The sequence below is a fragment of the Ursus arctos genome, unplaced genomic scaffold (genome assembly GCF_023065955.2).
Source record: "Ursus arctos isolate Adak ecotype North America unplaced genomic scaffold, UrsArc2.0 scaffold_8, whole genome shotgun sequence".
Lineage (NCBI taxonomy): Eukaryota > Metazoa > Chordata > Mammalia > Carnivora > Ursidae > Ursus > Ursus arctos.
In genome coordinates, this window is record NW_026623100.1 from 77,501,975 (window position 1) to 77,521,622 (window position 19,648).

Genomic DNA, 19,648 nt, shown 5'->3' on the forward strand with positions numbered 1-19,648 from the left:
AAATAATAGAACACAGTTTCCCATAGCTGAAAGAGGAGTCTTTAGATTGAAAGGACTCAGCAGAAAATAAATGAGAAAAGACCCACATTTAGACATGTTCTCAATGAAATTTCAAAAACAAGAGAAAGGATGGGCGTGTTGCAGTTCTCATCACAAACTGGGTGGAGTGGGGGGGGTGTGGTTTGTGGTTGATGCAGTAGGAAGTGAAGCGTGGTATGTGGCTGAGGCCAGTGATACAACTATATCATAGGGGTTGGGGAGAGGTTAGGGATGGTGAGAGCTCACTTCCTACTTTGGGAGCAGAGAATTGGTAAATCATATTTTAAATTTGTGTTCAGAAATAAGCTGAGATGTGAAGGTAACTGTCAAAAGTACAAAACACAGAAATGAAACAAAGTAAATTCCTCTAGGGGAGTAGGATTAGGGTGTCAAGAAGTGTGGATAAGGAGACTGCTACCTTTCATTGTAATATTTTCGGTGCTATTCTGTACTATTTAATTGTAACCATGTGCGTATTATGTGGTTATTTTTTTGAAAAATAGTTTTCTTAAATATCTGATAAATGTTAGGTTTTTAAAGTTACATATAAATGAATGATAACAGCTTGTCAAAGATCATGATATTAAAAGTATACTGAGGTTTGGTGCAAGTGGACTTAGCTGGTAATGATAAGATCATTTTAAAAATTGACCTTTTTTATATTATTATTGACATCTTTCACATTTTTGACTCAGAAAAATAATCATCATTTTTAATAGTACACACCTTAATAATAAAATACAGATAAAACACAGACAAGTGATATTGAGTGATAACTTCCTTTATATCGAGGTTTAAGAACCAATAAATAAACAAAATGATCAAATTATGTTAAATGAGAATAAGAATAAAAGCCTTAAGTAATACACAGGTTGAAAATAGTATGATTAAATCACTTGATCCGAGTCTTTCTTGCTATATATTTTTAAATATGCAAGTGGTATTCAAATGTTTTCTCCCTATAAAATACTCAGAATTATATTTAAAAAGAAAGAGAAAACAGTATATGCTCCCCTTTATTTTTTTTATTTTTAAAAAGGATTTATTTGTCTATTTATTTATTTAAATATTTATTTGAGAGAGAGGGTGAGAGAACACAACCAGGGGGAGTGGTAGAAGGAGAGGGAAGCAGGCTCCCTGCCTAGCAGGAAGCCCAACACAGGGCTCTGTCCCAGGAGGGATCATGACCTGAACTGAAGGCAGATGCTTAACTGACTGAGCCACCCAGGTGCCCCTTATTTATTTATTTTAGAGAGAGAGAGAGAAAGAGAGCAGGCATTGGGTGGGAAGGGGCAGAGGGAGAGGGAGAGGGAGAGGGAGAGAGAATCTCAAGAATCTCCCAGCTGACATGGAGCCTGACACTGGGCTCAATCCCACTACCCTGAGATCATGACCTGAGCAGAAATCAAGAGTTGCATACCTAACCGACTGAGTCACCTACGCCCCCCCATGTTCCCCTTTATGAATGCAAACATAACTCATCTTTCTAGAGAGAACATACTGTAACAGTTTGTTAGTTATCCTTCCATACCTTCTTCTTTGTTTCTCCTATATACGCCTGTATAAGTGTGTACAGGGTTGAGGTTTTTATAGATTTTGGGGGTTTTTTTGTTTTTTAAGTGTATCATATATGTTGTGTTGTTCTCCAGCTTGCTTTTCCACCCCTTAGCTTTGAGTTGGAATAATTGTAATTTTTATGTTTTTTTTTAATAACCATAGAGTTTTAACTTACTTCAACCCAACCTCTTAAATGCATTGTTAGGCATGCTTTTTATTTTACTTATTTTTTATTTAACTTTCTTTATTGAAGATTAATACACATACAGAAAAAAATACACAAATGATATGTAGAGCTCAGTGAATTTTTACAAAACGTATGGATCCGTGCAATTAATGTCGACATTTAAGCATAAAAATGAGCACTCCCCCTCCCTGTCATTTTTTCACTCATCTTAAGATAAACAATTTTCAGATACTCTCTTAATTCTCCTACTTGGTTGGCAGAATGGCTGATCACAGTGAATATTTGAGAATATGTAATTTAGTATTACTGCTTTAATCAGTTTGGTCTCAGGACCCCTTTATACTCTTAAAAATTATCAAGGGGCCGCCAAACTTTTATTTATGTGAGTTATATCTAATGATATTTTTTGTGTTAGAAATTAAAACAAAATTTTAAAACACAAAAGCATACAAACACATTTCATTCATTAGCTATTGGAATGATGAATCATTGTATGTTATATAACTTCAAGAAAAGTCCATTCGTACTCGTGAGAGAATGAGAATTAAAACAAAACAACAATGCGTTGATGATTAGTATTATGAAAATAATTTGACCTCTTGGGTTTTTTTAAGGGTCCGGGGATGCCCAGTGGTTCCCTAGGCCACATTTCAAGAGTTGCTGGTTTATTATGTGTGTAGCTTATTTGAACCTTTGCTTTAATGTCCCCACAGAGAACGTCAAGATGCAGATGGGCAAATGAAAGAACTTCAGGATCAGCTTGAAGCGGAGCAGTATTTCTCAGTAAGTTCCAGATACGTTAATTTGAAAATTATTGTATTTGTAGAATTTAAAAAATTTTTTTGCTGCAGAACTAGGAGAATGATTCTTGTCTTTAGAATAGATTCTTATAGGATACACCAGACCGGGATTTGGATAAGATGTTTTGTACCACACAATTCATATCAAAAGAACAATTGGGCAAATAAATGACTGTTGATAGCTTAACAGAAATCTATTATCATTGCTAGAAAAATAGTTCTAAGCACATACCCTGTGAACTTGATTTTAAAAAGATTGCTTTTGAGGTAGAATTTTCATGGTGAAAGAAATAAAATTGTCATTTTAATGTTTGTACTTTTTTAGATAAGTTTTAAAATATGAAGTAGTAATGTCACCCATGTTTAAGACAACAAAATTTTCTTATCTAAATTAGTAATATTTTTCTTTGCCTCTTTATTTATTCTGCCAGTCTGTCGTTTAATGAGAAATCTCAGTCTGATATCCAGTTGAAAATCTAGTTTGAAGGGGTGCCTGAGTGGCTCAGTCAGTTAAGTGTCTGCTTTCGGCTTGGGTTGTGATCTCGGGGTTCTGGGATCAAGCCCCGCATGGAACTCCCTACTCATTGGGGAGCCTGCTTCTCTCTCTCCCTCTGCCTCTCCCCCTGCCTGTGTGCTTTTTCTCTGTTTGTCAAATAAATAAATAAAATCTTAAAGAAAAAGAAAATTTAACTTCTAAATTATTAGTGGAACTTTTATTAGTTAATTGGTTGATTTACCAGTAAAAGTCATTCAGTATTAATCTACTCAAGGGCCGAACGTTACTCAGTGTTCAGGACCATATTTGTATGTGTCCAGCTTGACATTTTGTCGGATAGACGTTGAATGTAGAAGAAATAAAATCGATGATGATGATGATGGTGGTGGCAATGACATGTTTCTGTTCTGTTTTGCTATTTAGACCCTCTATAAAACACAGGTGAGGGAACTTAAAGAAGAATGTGAAGAAAAGGCCAAACTTTGTAAAGAATTACAACAGAAGAAACAGGACTTACAGGAGGAAAGGTAAAGATAAGATCCTTGTCTCTTTTGTTCATAGTCATGTACTCTTCTGGAACAGTGCCTACTATACTCCAAGTAAGAATTTGTTGATGAAGTGCATTAGACAAAAACGTTGACTTCCTAGTGAAAATTGTACATTAAAATAATGTATCATTAAAATGTAGGGACTCCCTGGCTGCTCAACTGGAGATCACCTTGACCAAAGCAGATTCTGAGCAGCTGGCTCGTTCAATTGCTGAAGAGCAATATTCTGATTTGGAAAAAGAGAAAATCATGAAGGAGCTTGAGATCAAAGAGATGATGGCTAGACACAAACAGGAACTCACTGAAAAAGATGCTACAATTGCATCTGTAAGTAAAATTTTTCTCTTTTTTGATTTTAATTAAATTACTGTATCATCAGTCTTCCTTAAAAGCACTAGGGAAGTACCACAGATGGAAATGAAAAATCTCATATGCTGGCTATAGGATTTTGGATCCAGTGAACATTCGCTTCTCAGTGTTTGGCAGAGGCTCAAAAAAGACCTACTTCCAGTGGCTCTACCTGTTCGTAAATTCAGAGTGAAAGAACTGAAGTGAAAGGGAAATATCAGATGGAGAAGCAGTATAAGACTTTTTTTTTTCTTGTTAAACAAAGTTTAGTTGAAAAGAATCTTGAAACTACCATGAAGGTACTCCTATGCAGGTTGAAAAAAATTATAAGGAAAATTTCAGAGAAGTAACGTATCAAGTAGTTGAATTTGTCATTAAATTGCTACCGTGGTTAAAAAGTATGGTATTAGAGCAAGGATATTTAATCCTGTTCAGTGGAAATGAGTAGGGAGGCCAGAGCCAGGTTCATGCATGTACAGGAACGTGGTATATGATAGTAGTGGTAATAGACACATTGGTGGGTAAGGATTCAGATGTAATAAATGGTTTGGGATGACTCTGTTTTTATAGGGAAAGGAATAGAGTTAGATCCTTACCTTTTACAACATAACAAAAATAAATTCTAGCTATCTTAAAGGCCTAAATGTGAAAAAGAAAAAATTTAAACAATTAGAATGAAATCCAAAACTTACTATGGCAAAAGATGACAAACAAATTAGAGGGAGAAGATATTTGTAATGTGTTCATTAAACAAGGGACTAGTATCAGGAACACATGTGGCACTCCTTCGAGCTCACTAAAAGTTAAAAACAATCTAGAAGAAAAATTGGCCAAAAGAGAAAACCCTAAAAACATAAGCAGATGCTTAACCTAACTACTCTTCAGAAAAGGCTAGATAAAATAACTTTGAAATACCATTTCATACTCATTATAATGGCAAAATTCAGTGTCTGACTAATTTCAAGTGTTTGAAAGACATGAGGGAAATGACATTGTCATTTACAACTATGGAGAGTGTAAACGTAGATGGCATAGTATATAGTAAGTGGTACGGCAGTTTTAAATATTTTTTTTTTTATTTTAAGTATTAATATTCAAAATATGGAAGTTTAAATATTCACATAATCCAAAGAAAGTCTATGTTAAGATAAATACGCTGGAGAAATTTAGGCCAGTTTTCATAGCAGCAGTAATGTTTTTAATAGCAAAAATTCAAGTGTCTTTTTTTTTTTTTTTTTTTTTTGAAGATCTTATTTATTTATTTGACAGAAAGAGCAGGGGGAGTGGCGGAGGGAAAGGGAGAAGCAGGCTCCTCACTGAGCAGGGAGCACAGTGCGAGGCTCGATTCCAGGACCCTGGGATCATGGCCTGAGCCAAAGGCACATGCTTAACCATCTGAACCGCCCAGGTGCCCCAAATCAAAGTTTATTGAAGATAGTAAAGTTATAGTACAAAGCTCCCAAAGAGGGAGGGGATCCAAGAGGGTTGCCCATAAGGATATGTGGAAATTTATTATTACTATTTTTTTTTTAAGATTTTACTTATTTATGTGAGAGAGAGAGAAGGAGAGAGCAAGATAGCATAAGCAGGGGGAGCGGCAGAGGAAGAGGGAGAAGCAGGCTCCCTGCCGAGCAAGGAGCCAGACATGGGGCTCAATCCCAGGACCCTGAGATCATGACTTGAGCTGAAGGCAGATGCTTAACTGACTGTGCCACTAAGGCGCCCCCAAAATTCAAATGTCTTATCAGTAGACGAATGGATAAGTGAAATGAGGTAGAAGATGGAATTACTGTATCAGTTAAAATAAATTAATTAAGATCTTTATATGTCAACAGTTTAATTCTTAATATAATGTCCAGTGAAAGCAATTATAGAAAGATACAGTGGGATGCTGTTTATGGACAATTTAATATCACATAAAACCACACTATTTACTGTTTTATGTTTTTGTAACAAAAGTATATAGTCATGGGTGGGAAGGATCAACACATAATTCACAGTACAATTTCTTTTGGGTGGGAAGGAAGAGTAGGAGTAGGATTTGGAAAGAATAATAAATAAGGATGTCAGCTTCTTTAGTAAAATTTTGTTTTGTTTTAAAATGATCTGAAAGAAATATTACCATTTTAAAATTTTTATTCTGCATGATGAAATGCAGAAATTTGTTATAATGTTTGTTTGTTTTAGTTTATTAAATATTTTTCTCATTAAAAATACTGCTAAGGATTTTTGAGAGAAGGGGCCGGTTTTGGCTTCCTGGGGTGCACACGAAGTCGGTGATGGTTAGCAAAATTCTCATCAAGGGTGAAGTTCCATAAGGTTCCACAAAGCCACAATGTGTAGAGATAGATGTACTTAGAAAAATAAGAGTTTTAGCAGCATAGTCTATTTTTATTTTGCATGATTGCTTTATAACTTAGATTTTGTAAATTGGCATATGATTTTTTTTTCTACTTTCATTTTTTAGCTTGAAGAAACGAACAGGACACTAACTAGTGATGTTGCCAATCTTGCAAATGAGAAAGAAGAATTAAATAACAAATTGAAAGATGCCCAAGAACGTATGTATTAATAAAGAATAAAGTTTATTTTAAATATGCCTATTGCTTTGTCATTGCTGTGGTTATTAATACAATCTTGACATTTCCCTGTGTTTCAGAGCTGTCACGGCTGAAAGATGAGGAGATCAGCGCAGCCGCTATTAAAGCACAGTTTGAGAAGCAGCTGCTCACAGAGAGAACACTCAAAACTCAGGTAGGTGTGATAAACTATAAAGAAGATTTTGAAATTTTTGTAGTCTCCCTCTGCAGATTGACTGGAGGGATCATTGAGTGTATCAGTATTTGTGAACCCTCACAGTTCCCTGATTTTTGTCCGGTTGCGAGCAGGTAGATTTGGCTAACATTGTCCAGTTCAGTGTTTACTTCAAGTTTCCTTAATTTTTCCATATGAAATCACATTCTCTCCTGATTTTTTATTGTCATCTGGTAAATTTTTTTTGCTTTTAAGAAATTATAGAGAGTGAACATTTGCTGACAGTCTGAGAAAGGGTTAGTCTGAAAAGGCACCTTTGGCTATTAACCATCCTCCTGCCGATTCTGTGATTTTGTATACAGCATGAATCTTTGTGGGTCCCAGATGCTCAGTGCTCTGGTTGGACATACTGTATTTTACTAATGGGATGCCGGTGCAAAATTTCCTTTCTCTGGGATAAAAGTGGATCTGCCTAGTAAAAGTCTCTCTTGAAACTAAAAACTCAAAGTGGTAGAAAGTGACATCAGGTCCAACCTGTAAACATTTTAAATTGCATTTCTCAGAAAACAAGAGAGTGAAAAACTAATACAGGTTGGAGAAGGATAATGAATAATGAAGAAATGTTTTGTTTAATGTAGACTGTATTTCTCTCTTGCCCTGTGTGTAAAGGGAAGGAGATTATTATTATTATTTTTTTTAAGATTTTATTTATTTATTCGATGGAGATAGAGACAGCCAGCGAGAGAGGGAACACAAGCAGGGGGAGTGGGAGAGGAAGAAGCAGGCTCCTAGCGGAGGAGCCTGATGTGGGGCTCGATCCCAGGACGCTGGGATCACGCCCGGAGCCGAAGGCAGGCGCTTAACCGCTGTGCCACCCAGGCGCCCCGGGAAGGAGATTATTAGTGGTCATATAACTCGTTATTGGTAAATTACCAAGAACCATCAATATGATTTATTTCATTTAATTACATACTTATTTTTATGTTTTTAAGGCTGTGAATAAGTTGGCTGAGATCATGAATCGAAAAGAACCTGTCAAGCGTGGTAGTGACACCGATATGCGGAGAAAAGAGAAAGAGAATAGAAAGCTACATATGGAGCTTAAATCTGAACGTGAAAAACTGACCCAGCAGATGATCAAGTATCAGAAAGAACTGAATGAAATGCAGGCTGTAAGAATACTTTTTGAACTCTAGATTGAAGACTTTTTTTTAAGAAGTGAAAGTATTTTTATGTCTATATATATATCTTATTGATTATAGAACATTCCTATTACTTCATAATTGTTATTGAATTAAGCAAAATTATGAGGTATATAGCATCCAGTTAATTTCATGTAATTTAATCTCTTGTAGCAAATAGCTGAAGAGAGCCAGATTCGAATTGAACTGCAGATGACACTGGACAGTAAAGATAGTGACATTGAGCAGCTGCGGTCACAGCTCCAGGCGTTGCATATTGGTCTGGATAGTTCCAGTATAGGCAGTGGACCAGGGGATGCTGAGCCCGATGATGGATTTCCAGGTACAGATTTATTTTCAGCTCTTACGCTGTTTTTATTGAAAGCCTTTTTCTTAAATATAAAGCAGTTGATTGTGTTAAGCCCTGAGATTTACTGCTCCTGAGAAAAATGTTTGTCAGTTCTTTAAGAGAAAATGTAACTCCTTGGAGTGGGGATTCAAACAACTGTTTAAACTTACGTTATTTATTGATTTTTGACAAAAATTCTTGTGAAAAAATGCAAAAGAAAGTTCCACATATTTAGTTACTTAAATTAACTCTTTATATATTATAGGTAGCTCTTTTTTCGAATTTTCATTTTATTTTCTCTTAATTTCTTTCTGCATTCTTACTTCCTTTTATGTTGGGTGTTTAGTTCATATCACTCAATCACGCACTATGGAATCCATGTCATTCACCTACCAACGTTCCTCTACTTCTCTCAATATTGCCACTAAGCCTTCCAGTTCTCATATGCTTCTTGACTCTGATTCTGACTCAGAAGAAGAACCTTTGCCTTACTTACCTATTTCATCGGAACCTAATGGTACAGGTGATATCCTGAAAATCTTTCACCTTTGGGGTTTTCCCCACTACCCTTAATTTCAGTCCTTTTACAAAATTTTTGTGACATTAACTAATATTCACTAACTCTAACAAATTGTTCTGGTCTCAGTTAAAAAGAAAATGCTGCATGAACAAAGAATTTTTAAAGGTGTTGTCATATGGCATTGCTGTTACATTTGATAGACTTATTTTGTCAACTTTATATCATTTAAAAGCATATGGTTTTACTGCCTGTGTCATCCATTTTCAGCCAAAGAGAAATTTTTTCTGAAGTTTCTTATTAAGAGTGACAGTACAAAAAAAACCACGTAGACTGTTTGAGAGGATGTATGTAGGTTTTCATTGAGTGTTTAGCTCGTCAACCTTGGGTTAGGCCTTAAAAGAGAGTTTAAGACATTTGAACTGAAAGGACTTTGCCCTTAAAGGACTTACAGTTTAAATGAGGAAACTAGTTGGAAAACATAAAATCTCTGTTTAGCACAAAGCTCGTATAAGGACAAACCTTGTTTAATGTAAATGCCACAGGAAATTAGTGTATGAGCAGTTGAATATAAGGTAAAATTTAGTTTCTTACTAATTGAATGCAAAGTGAAATAGCTATAGTTATTTACATTGTTGTCACATTGCCCAAGTATATAACCTTATCTAACATAAATCACAAGGGATTGTATTGAAGTTTTAGATTTTAGCAATAAAATTCAGTGTACTCATTGTTAGAGATCATCTGATTTAGTCCCTTAAGTTGGTGTAGGACCATGTCCAGACAGTTACGTTATATAGGCTGTTTTTAATGACAGCTTTTCTGTTCACAGAGTCTAGAAGGTTGTTGATATGAGAGGGTATAGGTTCTGGAGTCAGAGGTGCATTTCTGTGAGGTTGTAAGGATTAAAAAATATTGATGTTAAGCATCTAGCACGGTTCAGTAAGTGATCATTAGAATATTAGAATTTAGAATTAGAATTAGAATATTAGAATAACCTCCAGAAATACTTGTTGCACCTAATCATTTCATTAAATGGTACAGATCATTGGATGATGATGGTCCAATGGTACATGCCATTGGAACAAATTCTGAGGATTCAAGCAGTTTCCTTTGTTGAACTAGAATTTTACTGATTTTGCTATTTTGGAATTTAGAAATGTTTTAGTTATATTGTTATTCATTAACCAAATTTGATCTGTGATTTACACAATTTTATTTTATTTTATTTTAGCCATTTAAAAAATCCATTTTCTCTGAACTCGTAATTACTCACTTAAATGTTTTCTCTTCGAAGAAGATACATATGCACTATATCAATAACTAGGCCTCTTCCAAAGGAAAAATAAAGAATTCTAATACAGGTGCACTAGTGAGAATAGAGAACTGCTTCTCTTTCTTGTACCTTTTCTGCTGAGCTTTGCAGATGCATGAATTTAATCAGCAGGGAACATTTGACTTTATAAGCTATAGAATATATATTTTCAATGTGCTGTAGCCTGGATTTTGTTTGGCATTCCATAACTTGCTTATACTGCCTGCATTATTATTATAGCCTAGATAATGTATAATGATAAATTCTGAAGGGCGTATTTGATTTGTTCTGTGATTTTTATATTAAAACTTTATTGAATTCCTCATTTTCTTAGGAGAATTGGTAAATTTATCTTCATATCTTCTGCTTGTTTATAGAATCAAGACTAGAAGGATGGCTTTCATTGCCTGTACGAAACAACACTAAGAAATTTGGATGGGTTAAAAAGGTAATTGGTATTTTTGAATATGGTTCTTTTATTTTGCTTTTGGTTTAGCTATAGCCATTTTACATTTGTAGTTCTAAGATACATATAACTAGAACTTTCAGACACGCAAAACTTTGCACTCCCTGATTTGGAATGATGTGATTTTATGTATCTTTGTGAAGGGAAAAAAAAACCCTTTAATCATCATAATAATAAAACAGTTTTTGGTGTTGGGAAAACAAAAGTCTGTTGGCCTTGGTGTTTTGTTGTTTCAGTGGGAAAACAACTCTGGGTATGATAGAAAGACCTATTAATTTCTTTTCCTCTGTTACTATGATTTATTGATATCATGCTGTTGATTTTTGGTAAATGTCTTAGTGTATTCAGGCTGCTGTAACAAAACAGACTGGGTAGTTTAGGAGCAATAGAAATTTGTTTCTCACACTTTTGGGGCCTGGAAGTTAAGATCAGGATGCCAAATGGTTGGGTTCTGGTGAAGGCCCGCTTTCAGGTTGCAGACTTCTTGCGGTGTTCTCACATGGGGGAAAGGGCTAGGGATCTCTCTGGAGTCCCTTTTATAAGGGCATTAATCCCATTCAGGAGGTCTCTCCTCTCATGGCCTATTCATTCACCTTCCAAAGGCCCCTCGAGCTAACCCATCTCATTAAGTGTTAGGGTTTTACATAAAAATTTGGGGGGAACACAAACATTCAAACCGTAGCAACAAGGTTATTTGCGTTATTGGATTTTGAAGCTAAGTCAGTCCAAAAAATATTTGAATTCATTTCCTCTCCAATTTGCTTATTTAAAATGTATGCAAACTAAATTTGTTATTTTAAGGAAGACTTTTCTAAGGATATATTGAGAACTTCTTAGTTATTTAACTTAAGTATTTTATGTGATTTTTGTTGCTGTAGAAATAAATAAGATATATATTAATTTTAGTCATTAATTCCTTCCCTCCCTTTCTTTAACAGTATGTGATTGTAAGCAGTAAGAAGATTCTTTTCTATGACAGTGAACAAGATAAAGAACAATCTAATCCTTACATGGTTTTAGATATAGAGTAAGTGTTTTCATTAGAATATTTAGAAACTTTCTCTTTTAAAGTACAAGAGAGTAATGTGACCTTTTCTGTCAAATTAGTGCTATTTATTACTCATGTAGATAGTATGTAGATAGATGTGCTCATACAGTATAGCACATACTGTACTGTTGATACATTTTCTTGTATTTGCTTCATAGAGATGAAAGTCTGGGATATAGAGTTAGCTAAAATATCTTTATTTCATGGGTCTTTAATATGTTGTATTCTGAAACTAATTAGAAAATTTCTGATTTCCTGGAAATACTCAAAATCTCAAGGAGTGATTAAATTAATAGAACCAAGGTATCCGGTGGCCTTCTAATATGGGTCGAAGTAGTCAGTTTTAACTTCTGACATAAGTATAGAGTAATTAATTTAATTTGATCCTTTGGTAATATTTTATTCCTTTATAAAAAATCTTTTATAGCAAATTATTTCATGTCCGACCAGTTACACAGACAGATGTATATAGAGCGGATGCTAAAGAAATTCCAAGGATATTTCAGGTAAATAGCTTTATTTTGTTTTTGGTTGGTTGAATTTATTTTGTTTTTTTCACCTTTAGACTAAGGTTCTTAGTATGATAAGACATATCAAATTTCTTTATTCTTGGGCCTTCTTTAGATTACCTTTCGATTTTAGTCCCATTTAAAGGTCATTTGTTTTTCTGTGTCTTTCATTCTTATTCTGTTTGGATACATCTTCATTCTTCTCTCCATTTCACTTGTTAAAGTCTAGTGTGTTTATATCATATTTCTGGCCTTTGCTGTCGTTGTATTTTAAGATTTTTTATTTTTAAGTAATCTCTACACCCAGTGTGGGGCTTGAACTCACAACCCCAAGATCAAGAGTTGCACACTTTACCGCCGAGCCAGCCAGGCACACCTGTCATGACGTTTTTTTCTCTTCTGTTTCTGATTTTATGCTCAGCTCTCTAGAACGTTAAAAAACTTGCTTATGAAGTTAAATTCTGCACCCAGTAACCATTTTGCTTCCAGTTTAAAGTGAAGCCAAATTTTTCCCTCTTTGGCTTCTATTTTAAAATTAGTCAAACCAATAATTATTGAGTTCCTTCTATATAAAGGTCATTGTGCTTGGTGTACTGTAAGAGAGTTGGCCACTCATTTTCTGTATGCTTATGATGTTTATTTGGGTGTATTATACATCCTTTCCTCTTTTCTTCCTCAGCTCTCCAAATACAAATCTTTTCATTAAAGCTGTGTTTGCCATCATCACCCACATGTCTGTTTTTGAGAATCGTAGAGCTTCAATCTGTATAATTGCCACATCTCTTAGGGGGATTGTTTTGAACACTCCCTCCCAGGAAAACGTTCTAACACCCATCAAGTGAAAATTTACCTTTTGGCCTATTCTGATGAAATTGCTAAAATATAGTAAGATATCATGGAGAAAATAAGTAGGCATGTTTAAACAAGATAGGTTTTTTCTGAAATGTGAGCCAACTGACTGTCCCAATGACTTTTCTCATAGAAGCTCTTGATTAGACAGAACCTACTAATGTTTGAACATCAAATGCATTTTCTTCTCATTGAATGATTTAGGCTAATATTATGTACACTATGAGAATTGTTACTACATAAAAAATAATCTCTGTTGGAAATCACTCATTATTCTTTTTGCTAATTATAGATTCTGTATGCCAATGAAGGAGAAAGTAAGAAGGAACAAGAATTTCCAGTGGAGCCAGTGGGAGAAAAATCAAATTATATTTGCCATAAAGGACATGAATTTATTCCTACTCTCTATCATTTCCCAACCAACTGTGAGGCTTGTATGAAGCCATTGTGGCATATGTTTAAACCTCCCCCTGCTTTAGAGTGCCGGCGCTGCCATATTAAATGTCATAAAGATCACATGGACAAAAAGGAGGAGATTATAGCGCCTTGCAAAGGTAAAGAGTAAGTTACTTACTTCATCAATATTACTTATGTTCAGATGAATTTAGACATACTAATTTTTTTCAAATATTTCTTTATAGTTTATTACGATATTTCGACGGCAAAGAATCTATTGTTGTTAGCAAATTCTACAGAAGAGCAGCAGAAGTGGGTTAGTCGGTTAGTGAAAAAGATACCTAAAAAGCCTCCAGCTCCAGACCCTTTTGCACGGTCATCTCCTAGAACTTCGATGAAGATACAGCAAAACCAGTCTATTAGACGGCCAAGTCGACAGCTTGCCCCAAACAAACCAAGGTAGTAAATCAAAATGTGATTAAAAACTTGTGTCTTTTTAAATATTTTGCTATTTATGTTCAACTACAAACTCTCCTAATTGTAGTGTTCCTTTGCTTGGTATGTCAGTGAACCATGGGATACCAGATGTTTGAAACTGTTTTAGTATGTATGTCTCCTTCATTGATGTAGTTGAATGCAGTGCAAATTTGTTTACTAAATCACACACATATATTAAATTTAACCAAAAATATATAAAGGGCTCATTTTTGTCATGTTTATGTATGTAATCATAATATTTTAAGATTTTATAAGTACACTGACTAATGATTTAGTAGACAGCGTACACACAGACTTGTAAGTGTCGGGTGCACACATTGTGTTTAGTATTGCAAACCTCTTAAACTTATGTTAGATGACTTGGGAAGCAGGACTGAAATCTTCTTAAGTCTTAATTCACATCTATAAGTTTAGAATAATAACTTGTTTATGATTTAAAGAGCAATAGAGATCAATCTTAAAAATGCAAATATTAACTAATGGGTAAAGTGCGCATTCTTTGTATTTGAGGCAGAGTTGGGACTAGGGAGTAAATTCCGAGACGATGAATGCACAAAACGTTTTGATGGAACTGTTTTCATATGGCTACATTATAGTCATTTCATTCTTGATTCAGAATAACCATTTCTCGGCTTACTAGCTACTACAGCATTTGTAAATATTGCTATTCGTTGAAATGACCATGAAGATTCGGTTAGTTAGCTAAAGGATAAAGTATATCAGATCAGGTATCTAATTTCAGGTATCCTTTTTGTTCCCTAACACAGGACCTTCAGTATATGAATAATGATGTGCATTGGCTGTTATTATCAGAAATCTTTTCATTCTAACCACAAACATCTTATATGAAACTTTTCTTGAAACTTATCTCAAGGAAATAATTTAGAATGACAAAGGTAGAATTGGTGTTTCAGCAGTGAAAATGTTGAATTTTTCTGTGAGGTATGAGAATACTAAATACTATAAAATTAGTGATTATATGATAGTAATTAAGCTGAAGAAACTCAAAGAATTCAAAGACACTGAAGGTCATTCCATGTGCCATGCGCAAAACATCTAAAAATTAAATTTCTGTTATTAGTATTGTAGAACTATTAATGCATGGATGTTATCCTGTTGTAATAGCTTACACTATCTAGTGCTTCACAGCTTCCAAAGTGCTTCCATAATCTGTTCTCTCATTCAACTTTCTGCATATTCTGTCATTTGATCTTTAAAATAGTCCTGTGGAGTAGAATAGACAGGTATTATTATCTTTCTTTTTGATTGAGACTGTAGAGGGGCAAATAATTTCAGATGCAGGACTGTAAGAACTCCACTCCTTTAATAGATTTTACTCTTTGGTACTATTTGATAAATTAATGATTTCACTACTTGTGATGATAACACATAGAATTCGTTTTTGAAGCAGATTTCAGACTAAGTGAGGCATGTTTTCAATTACCTAACAATTTTCACGTTCACTGACTCATAAATACTTTGTCAGCCCCTTCTTCCCCACTTTAGCATTTTGATCTATTGGAGGCACATTTACTTTTTATTTTTGTTGCTTTTTGTTTTGTTTTAGTTCTGGCCCTGCCCTTCGAATCATTCTTCATTGATTTTTTAATACATTTTGCATAGCAACAGTAAGTAATAGGGATTTTTTTTTCTCTCACAACTATGCATGTAGATAAAACTAATATCAAAACTGACTATAAAATGTCTAGGGTATTTTTGTGAACATTTTTTGTCTAATATACTCTGAAATTTTAAGCATAAAGATGGGCACATTTAAGATGCAATTTTATATTTTATTATGTGTCTAGAGCATTATTTCCATTGTCTTTAACATCTGTGACTCCACTGCTTCATTAACTCATAAAATTATATCTGTTGCTGTCTTACATGAATCACCCTAAAGTTTGCATTTCATTTTGGGTGTCACATTTTAAGAGTAGTCTACACAAATTGGAGGGTATACGAAAGAGAATAACAGAGGGAGTAGTGGATCATTTGAAAGTGTTACATGCGTAGCAAGTGAGGGAACTAAGGCTGTTTAGCCATCTGAAGAAATTATTCGGAAGAATGGGAGATGGTAAACAGCAGTGAAGATTTAGAGGACTTTTCTGTAGATGATGTATTAGAACAAGAACCAAGCAGAGGGACACATTTGTAACTCAGAAAGGGAAAAGTATCAGGCAGTCAGAGATTTCCAAAATTGGAAGACTTGGCTTGCTCTAGAGTAGGGCATTCACTATTGAATCACCAGCAGTGTTAGTACCCGATTCAGGTGACTGCTTGGTGACACTGGGAAAGAGCACCCTCCTCAATTTGTCATGCGTATGTAGTCTGACAGTGAACAACAGGGCTCTGGAGGGGAGTCAAGCCTTGGACTTGATGGCCTTTAACGTTCCAGTAATTTATAACATTATAATAGACAAATGGGTAGAGCTGTGAAAGGATCATCCAGGAACACGTAGAAACAGCATTTCTGGTTGATACCAGCAGTAATTTAATATCTAGCTCTTTGTATAATCTAGCTTTAATTGAACTGACTCGCATGGTGTCTTTCTTAAGACAAATGTTTGGCTTTGTTAGACATTATCAAAATCATCAAATGTATTTATATATGCACTAAAACATAATACCTGTAAGTAATCATCTGATTTTTTTTTTAACTTTTCCTCAGTGTTTGTCTTTGTTAATGACCACACCATTACATTTCTTTTCCTTTGGCTTTTGTGACATTCCTGGTTCTGATTCTCCTTTTTAGCTCTTTGCAGCACTTCCCTTTTTCTGTAGGGAAGTGAAAGTTAAACAAGTGTTAGCTACTATTGTAGAAGACAACATTTTCGAGGGCATATTTTATGCCAGGCACTCTTCTGTGAGCTTTAAGTGTACTTTTACCCTCATAGCCACCCTGTGATTTAGCTCTTAATGTCTCCATTTGACAGACCTGGAGACAAAGGCACAGAAGCACTGTGTATCTGAGGTCACACACCAAATAACAACAAAGTCCTGAGTTCAGATCCAGATAGTCTAGTTCCAGATCCTGCATCCTCAGCTGTAATACTGCACCACCTCACCGTGATACGAGCAGAAATGAATTAATTGACAGCCTATAAAAAATGTGTAGAAATGCTATTCCAGAGGAATGTATTCTTGGTAATTTCAATTAGCAATAATCGCGCCTCGGATAAACCTCGTTGGCTACGATACTGCCACTGCGCAAAGCTGTTCTTGGTAATTTCGAATTAAAAAAAAATGCTGGAAAAGTAGAAAATTTGTGAATATAATGTTGATTTGTGATAAAGATAGTTTGGAGAGATCCTTAGTTTGTTCCAAAGTAGGACTCAGAATGCTGGTCTTTGCTGAGGGCATTTCTCTTTAATTATTTTTCTTTTAAAGGTCTTCTTTAAACTGTAATATTTAAGCCACACAGAAAAGTATAAAGCAAAAATGCAACAAATGCTCATTTACCCAGTTTTAAGAAATAAAGCATTGCCACCACAGTTAAAACTTAAGGGTGGGGGGAGCTCCTATGTTATCATTATTTTATTTATTTATTGAGGGGAGGGGTAGAGGGAGAGAGAATCTTAAGCAGGCCTCATGCCCCAGTGCAGAGCCCGACACAGGGCTCGATCTCATGACCCTGAGATCATGACCTGAGCTGATATCAAGAGTCAGATGCTCAACCAGCTGAGCCACCCTGCTGCCCCATGTTATCATTATTTCAGTTTTGTTCTTTTCCTTTTATTAAATATTAAGAAGTTAACAGACTAATTATTTGGATAAAAATGAAAAAGCTATATACAACTTGAAGTGTCAAAAATAAATCCATTAAATGATGTAGAAGAAAATAGGTGAATATGTATCTGATCTTGGATTGGAGAACTTCCTAAGAGTAAAAGGGAAGAAAGAAAGTCAATGGTTGAGTAACCAAAAATTAAAGCCTTGTAAAATTTAAAAACAACATATATATATATTTGCAATGTGTATGAGAAAGATGGGTTATATCTGTGTATATAGAGTTCTTATATCATTAAGAAAAAGATTGCCTCTTCCCAGTATAAAAATCAGTGAGGAAATGCAGCCCTTACTATTAATATGAAAAAGTGATCAACTTGATTATTAAGCAAAGAAGTTAAAATTAAGTTAAAAGTAAAATGTAAAACCTGTCAAACTGGTAAGGATTAAGAAACGTGGTATTGGCAGCATGTAAAGAAAGAGGCAGTGTCGCATATTTCTGGCCGAACTCCAAGTACTAATGCTCCTTTCCAAAGCAGTCTTTGGTAGTAAGTTTCACAGGCCTGCAGTGTGTTGTACCCACTGACCAATTAAATGGAGGAGAGAGAAAATCAAACAGTTACAGTACTTTCAGAATGTTATTTATAATAGAGGCATGAGTGAGTAGTACAGGGGAACAAGGAAAGCATGGAGAATTCTGCCTGAGGGCATCAAGAAAGATCTCCAAAAGGGAGTTTCAGTAATTTTCCAGGCAACGAAATAAGGGAAAAGACAATAGTAGGCAAAATGTTATGTGCAGAGGTACCGAGTTGTCAGAATTACTTCAGTGTTATGTGTTTGTAACATTGTCTTGGGTTAGAGTGGGGAGAGCGTGATGCAGGGGTGTGGCAGAAGCTATCACTGGAGAGAGCGTTGAACCAGACTGAAAAGGACCGAGTGCACTGTGCTGTAGGAGTTTTTACTTTATCCTTCAGATAGAAGTCTTTCAGCAGGAGATCGGTGTGTGTTGACTTGATGAGCTCCTTCACTAAGGTTACTGGCAGTGAAAATGGAGGGAAGAAGCTAAGAGAAAGCTTTCTCATGTTGAAATGACAAGAATTAGATGGCTGACTGGCAGGGGCTGAGGAGGCTTTAAGGGAAGTCTCAGCAGGTATTGTGCTGACAGCCTAGTGACCAAACTTAAAATTTGAAGACTGTGACACAGGTGTGCACTTCACACACACTTTAAAGGTTTTGAGAGCGTATGAAATGCAGATTTTTCAGAATTGGGGCTTGAATACCCGGGATGGCCCACTGATCTCAATCTCCCAAGCAGTACCTTAGCTACAAGTTACGTAGAAAAATGTGATCTGTGTTTAAGTGAATGATTATATCTGTTTTTGTGCATTTTCTCAAATATTCTACATTTAGCACATTTTGAAATAGAGTAATTTGAGTTGGTTTATTTTCTTTCAGTTAGGGTAACCATCTATCAACATACTCTGTCAGTGATTACCAAAGTCAACCAGATGCATTAGAATTCACTTCAGATTTTTTATTTAAAAATGCAGGTACTCTGGGCACCTGGGTGGCTCAGTCAGTTAAGCATCTGCCTTTGGCTCAGGTCATGATCCCAGGATTCTGGGATCGAGCCCCACATCAGGCTCCCTGCTCAGCGGGGAGTCTGCTTCTCCCTCTTCCTCTCCCCCTGCTTGTGCTCTCCCTGTCTCTCTCTCTCTCAAATAAATACAAATGTTTTTTTAAAAAATGCAGATACTTGCACGCTACTCCCCCTTCAGTCCAGTTATTGGTATAACGCCTGCGAATATGCATAGAAATGGCATTGAGTAAACCATATAAATTCAAGTTTAAGAAGCAACTTTATTTTTTTTTTTAAGATTTTGTTTATTTATTAGAGAGAGAGAGGAGGAGCAAGGGGAGGGGCAGAGGGAGAGGGAGAAGCAGGGTTCCTGCTGACCAGGGAGCCCGATGCAGGGCTTGATCCCAAAACTGGGATCATGACCTTAGCCAAAGGCAGACGCTTAACTGACTGAGCCACCCAGGCACCCCAAGAACCAACTTT

At 35.4% G+C, this 19,648-nt stretch overlaps 1 protein-coding gene and 1 pseudogene across 1 annotated transcript in view; one reads left to right on the top strand and one right to left on the bottom strand.

The window, feature by feature from the left end:
* The window catches only part of ROCK2 (Rho associated coiled-coil containing protein kinase 2), a 135,434-nt gene that overhangs the window by 110,574 nt on the left and 5,212 nt on the right, over nucleotides 1–19,648 (top strand). The window contains exons 21-32 of the mRNA XM_044390341.3: nucleotides 2,497–2,566; nucleotides 3,503–3,606; nucleotides 3,768–3,954; nucleotides 6,443–6,536; nucleotides 6,635–6,729; nucleotides 7,722–7,901; nucleotides 8,085–8,253; nucleotides 10,469–10,539; nucleotides 11,496–11,584; nucleotides 12,033–12,111; nucleotides 13,256–13,517; nucleotides 13,605–13,818. Of these exons, the coding sequence (XP_044246276.1) occupies nucleotides 2,497–2,566; nucleotides 3,503–3,606; nucleotides 3,768–3,954; nucleotides 6,443–6,536; nucleotides 6,635–6,729; nucleotides 7,722–7,901; nucleotides 8,085–8,253; nucleotides 10,469–10,539; nucleotides 11,496–11,584; nucleotides 12,033–12,111; nucleotides 13,256–13,517; nucleotides 13,605–13,818 (1,614 nt within the window). The remainder of the gene's footprint in view (nucleotides 1–2,496; nucleotides 2,567–3,502; nucleotides 3,607–3,767; nucleotides 3,955–6,442; nucleotides 6,537–6,634; nucleotides 6,730–7,721; nucleotides 7,902–8,084; nucleotides 8,254–10,468; nucleotides 10,540–11,495; nucleotides 11,585–12,032; nucleotides 12,112–13,255; nucleotides 13,518–13,604; nucleotides 13,819–19,648) is intronic.
* Nucleotides 16,957–17,075, bottom strand: LOC113247612 (U4 spliceosomal RNA; annotated as a pseudogene).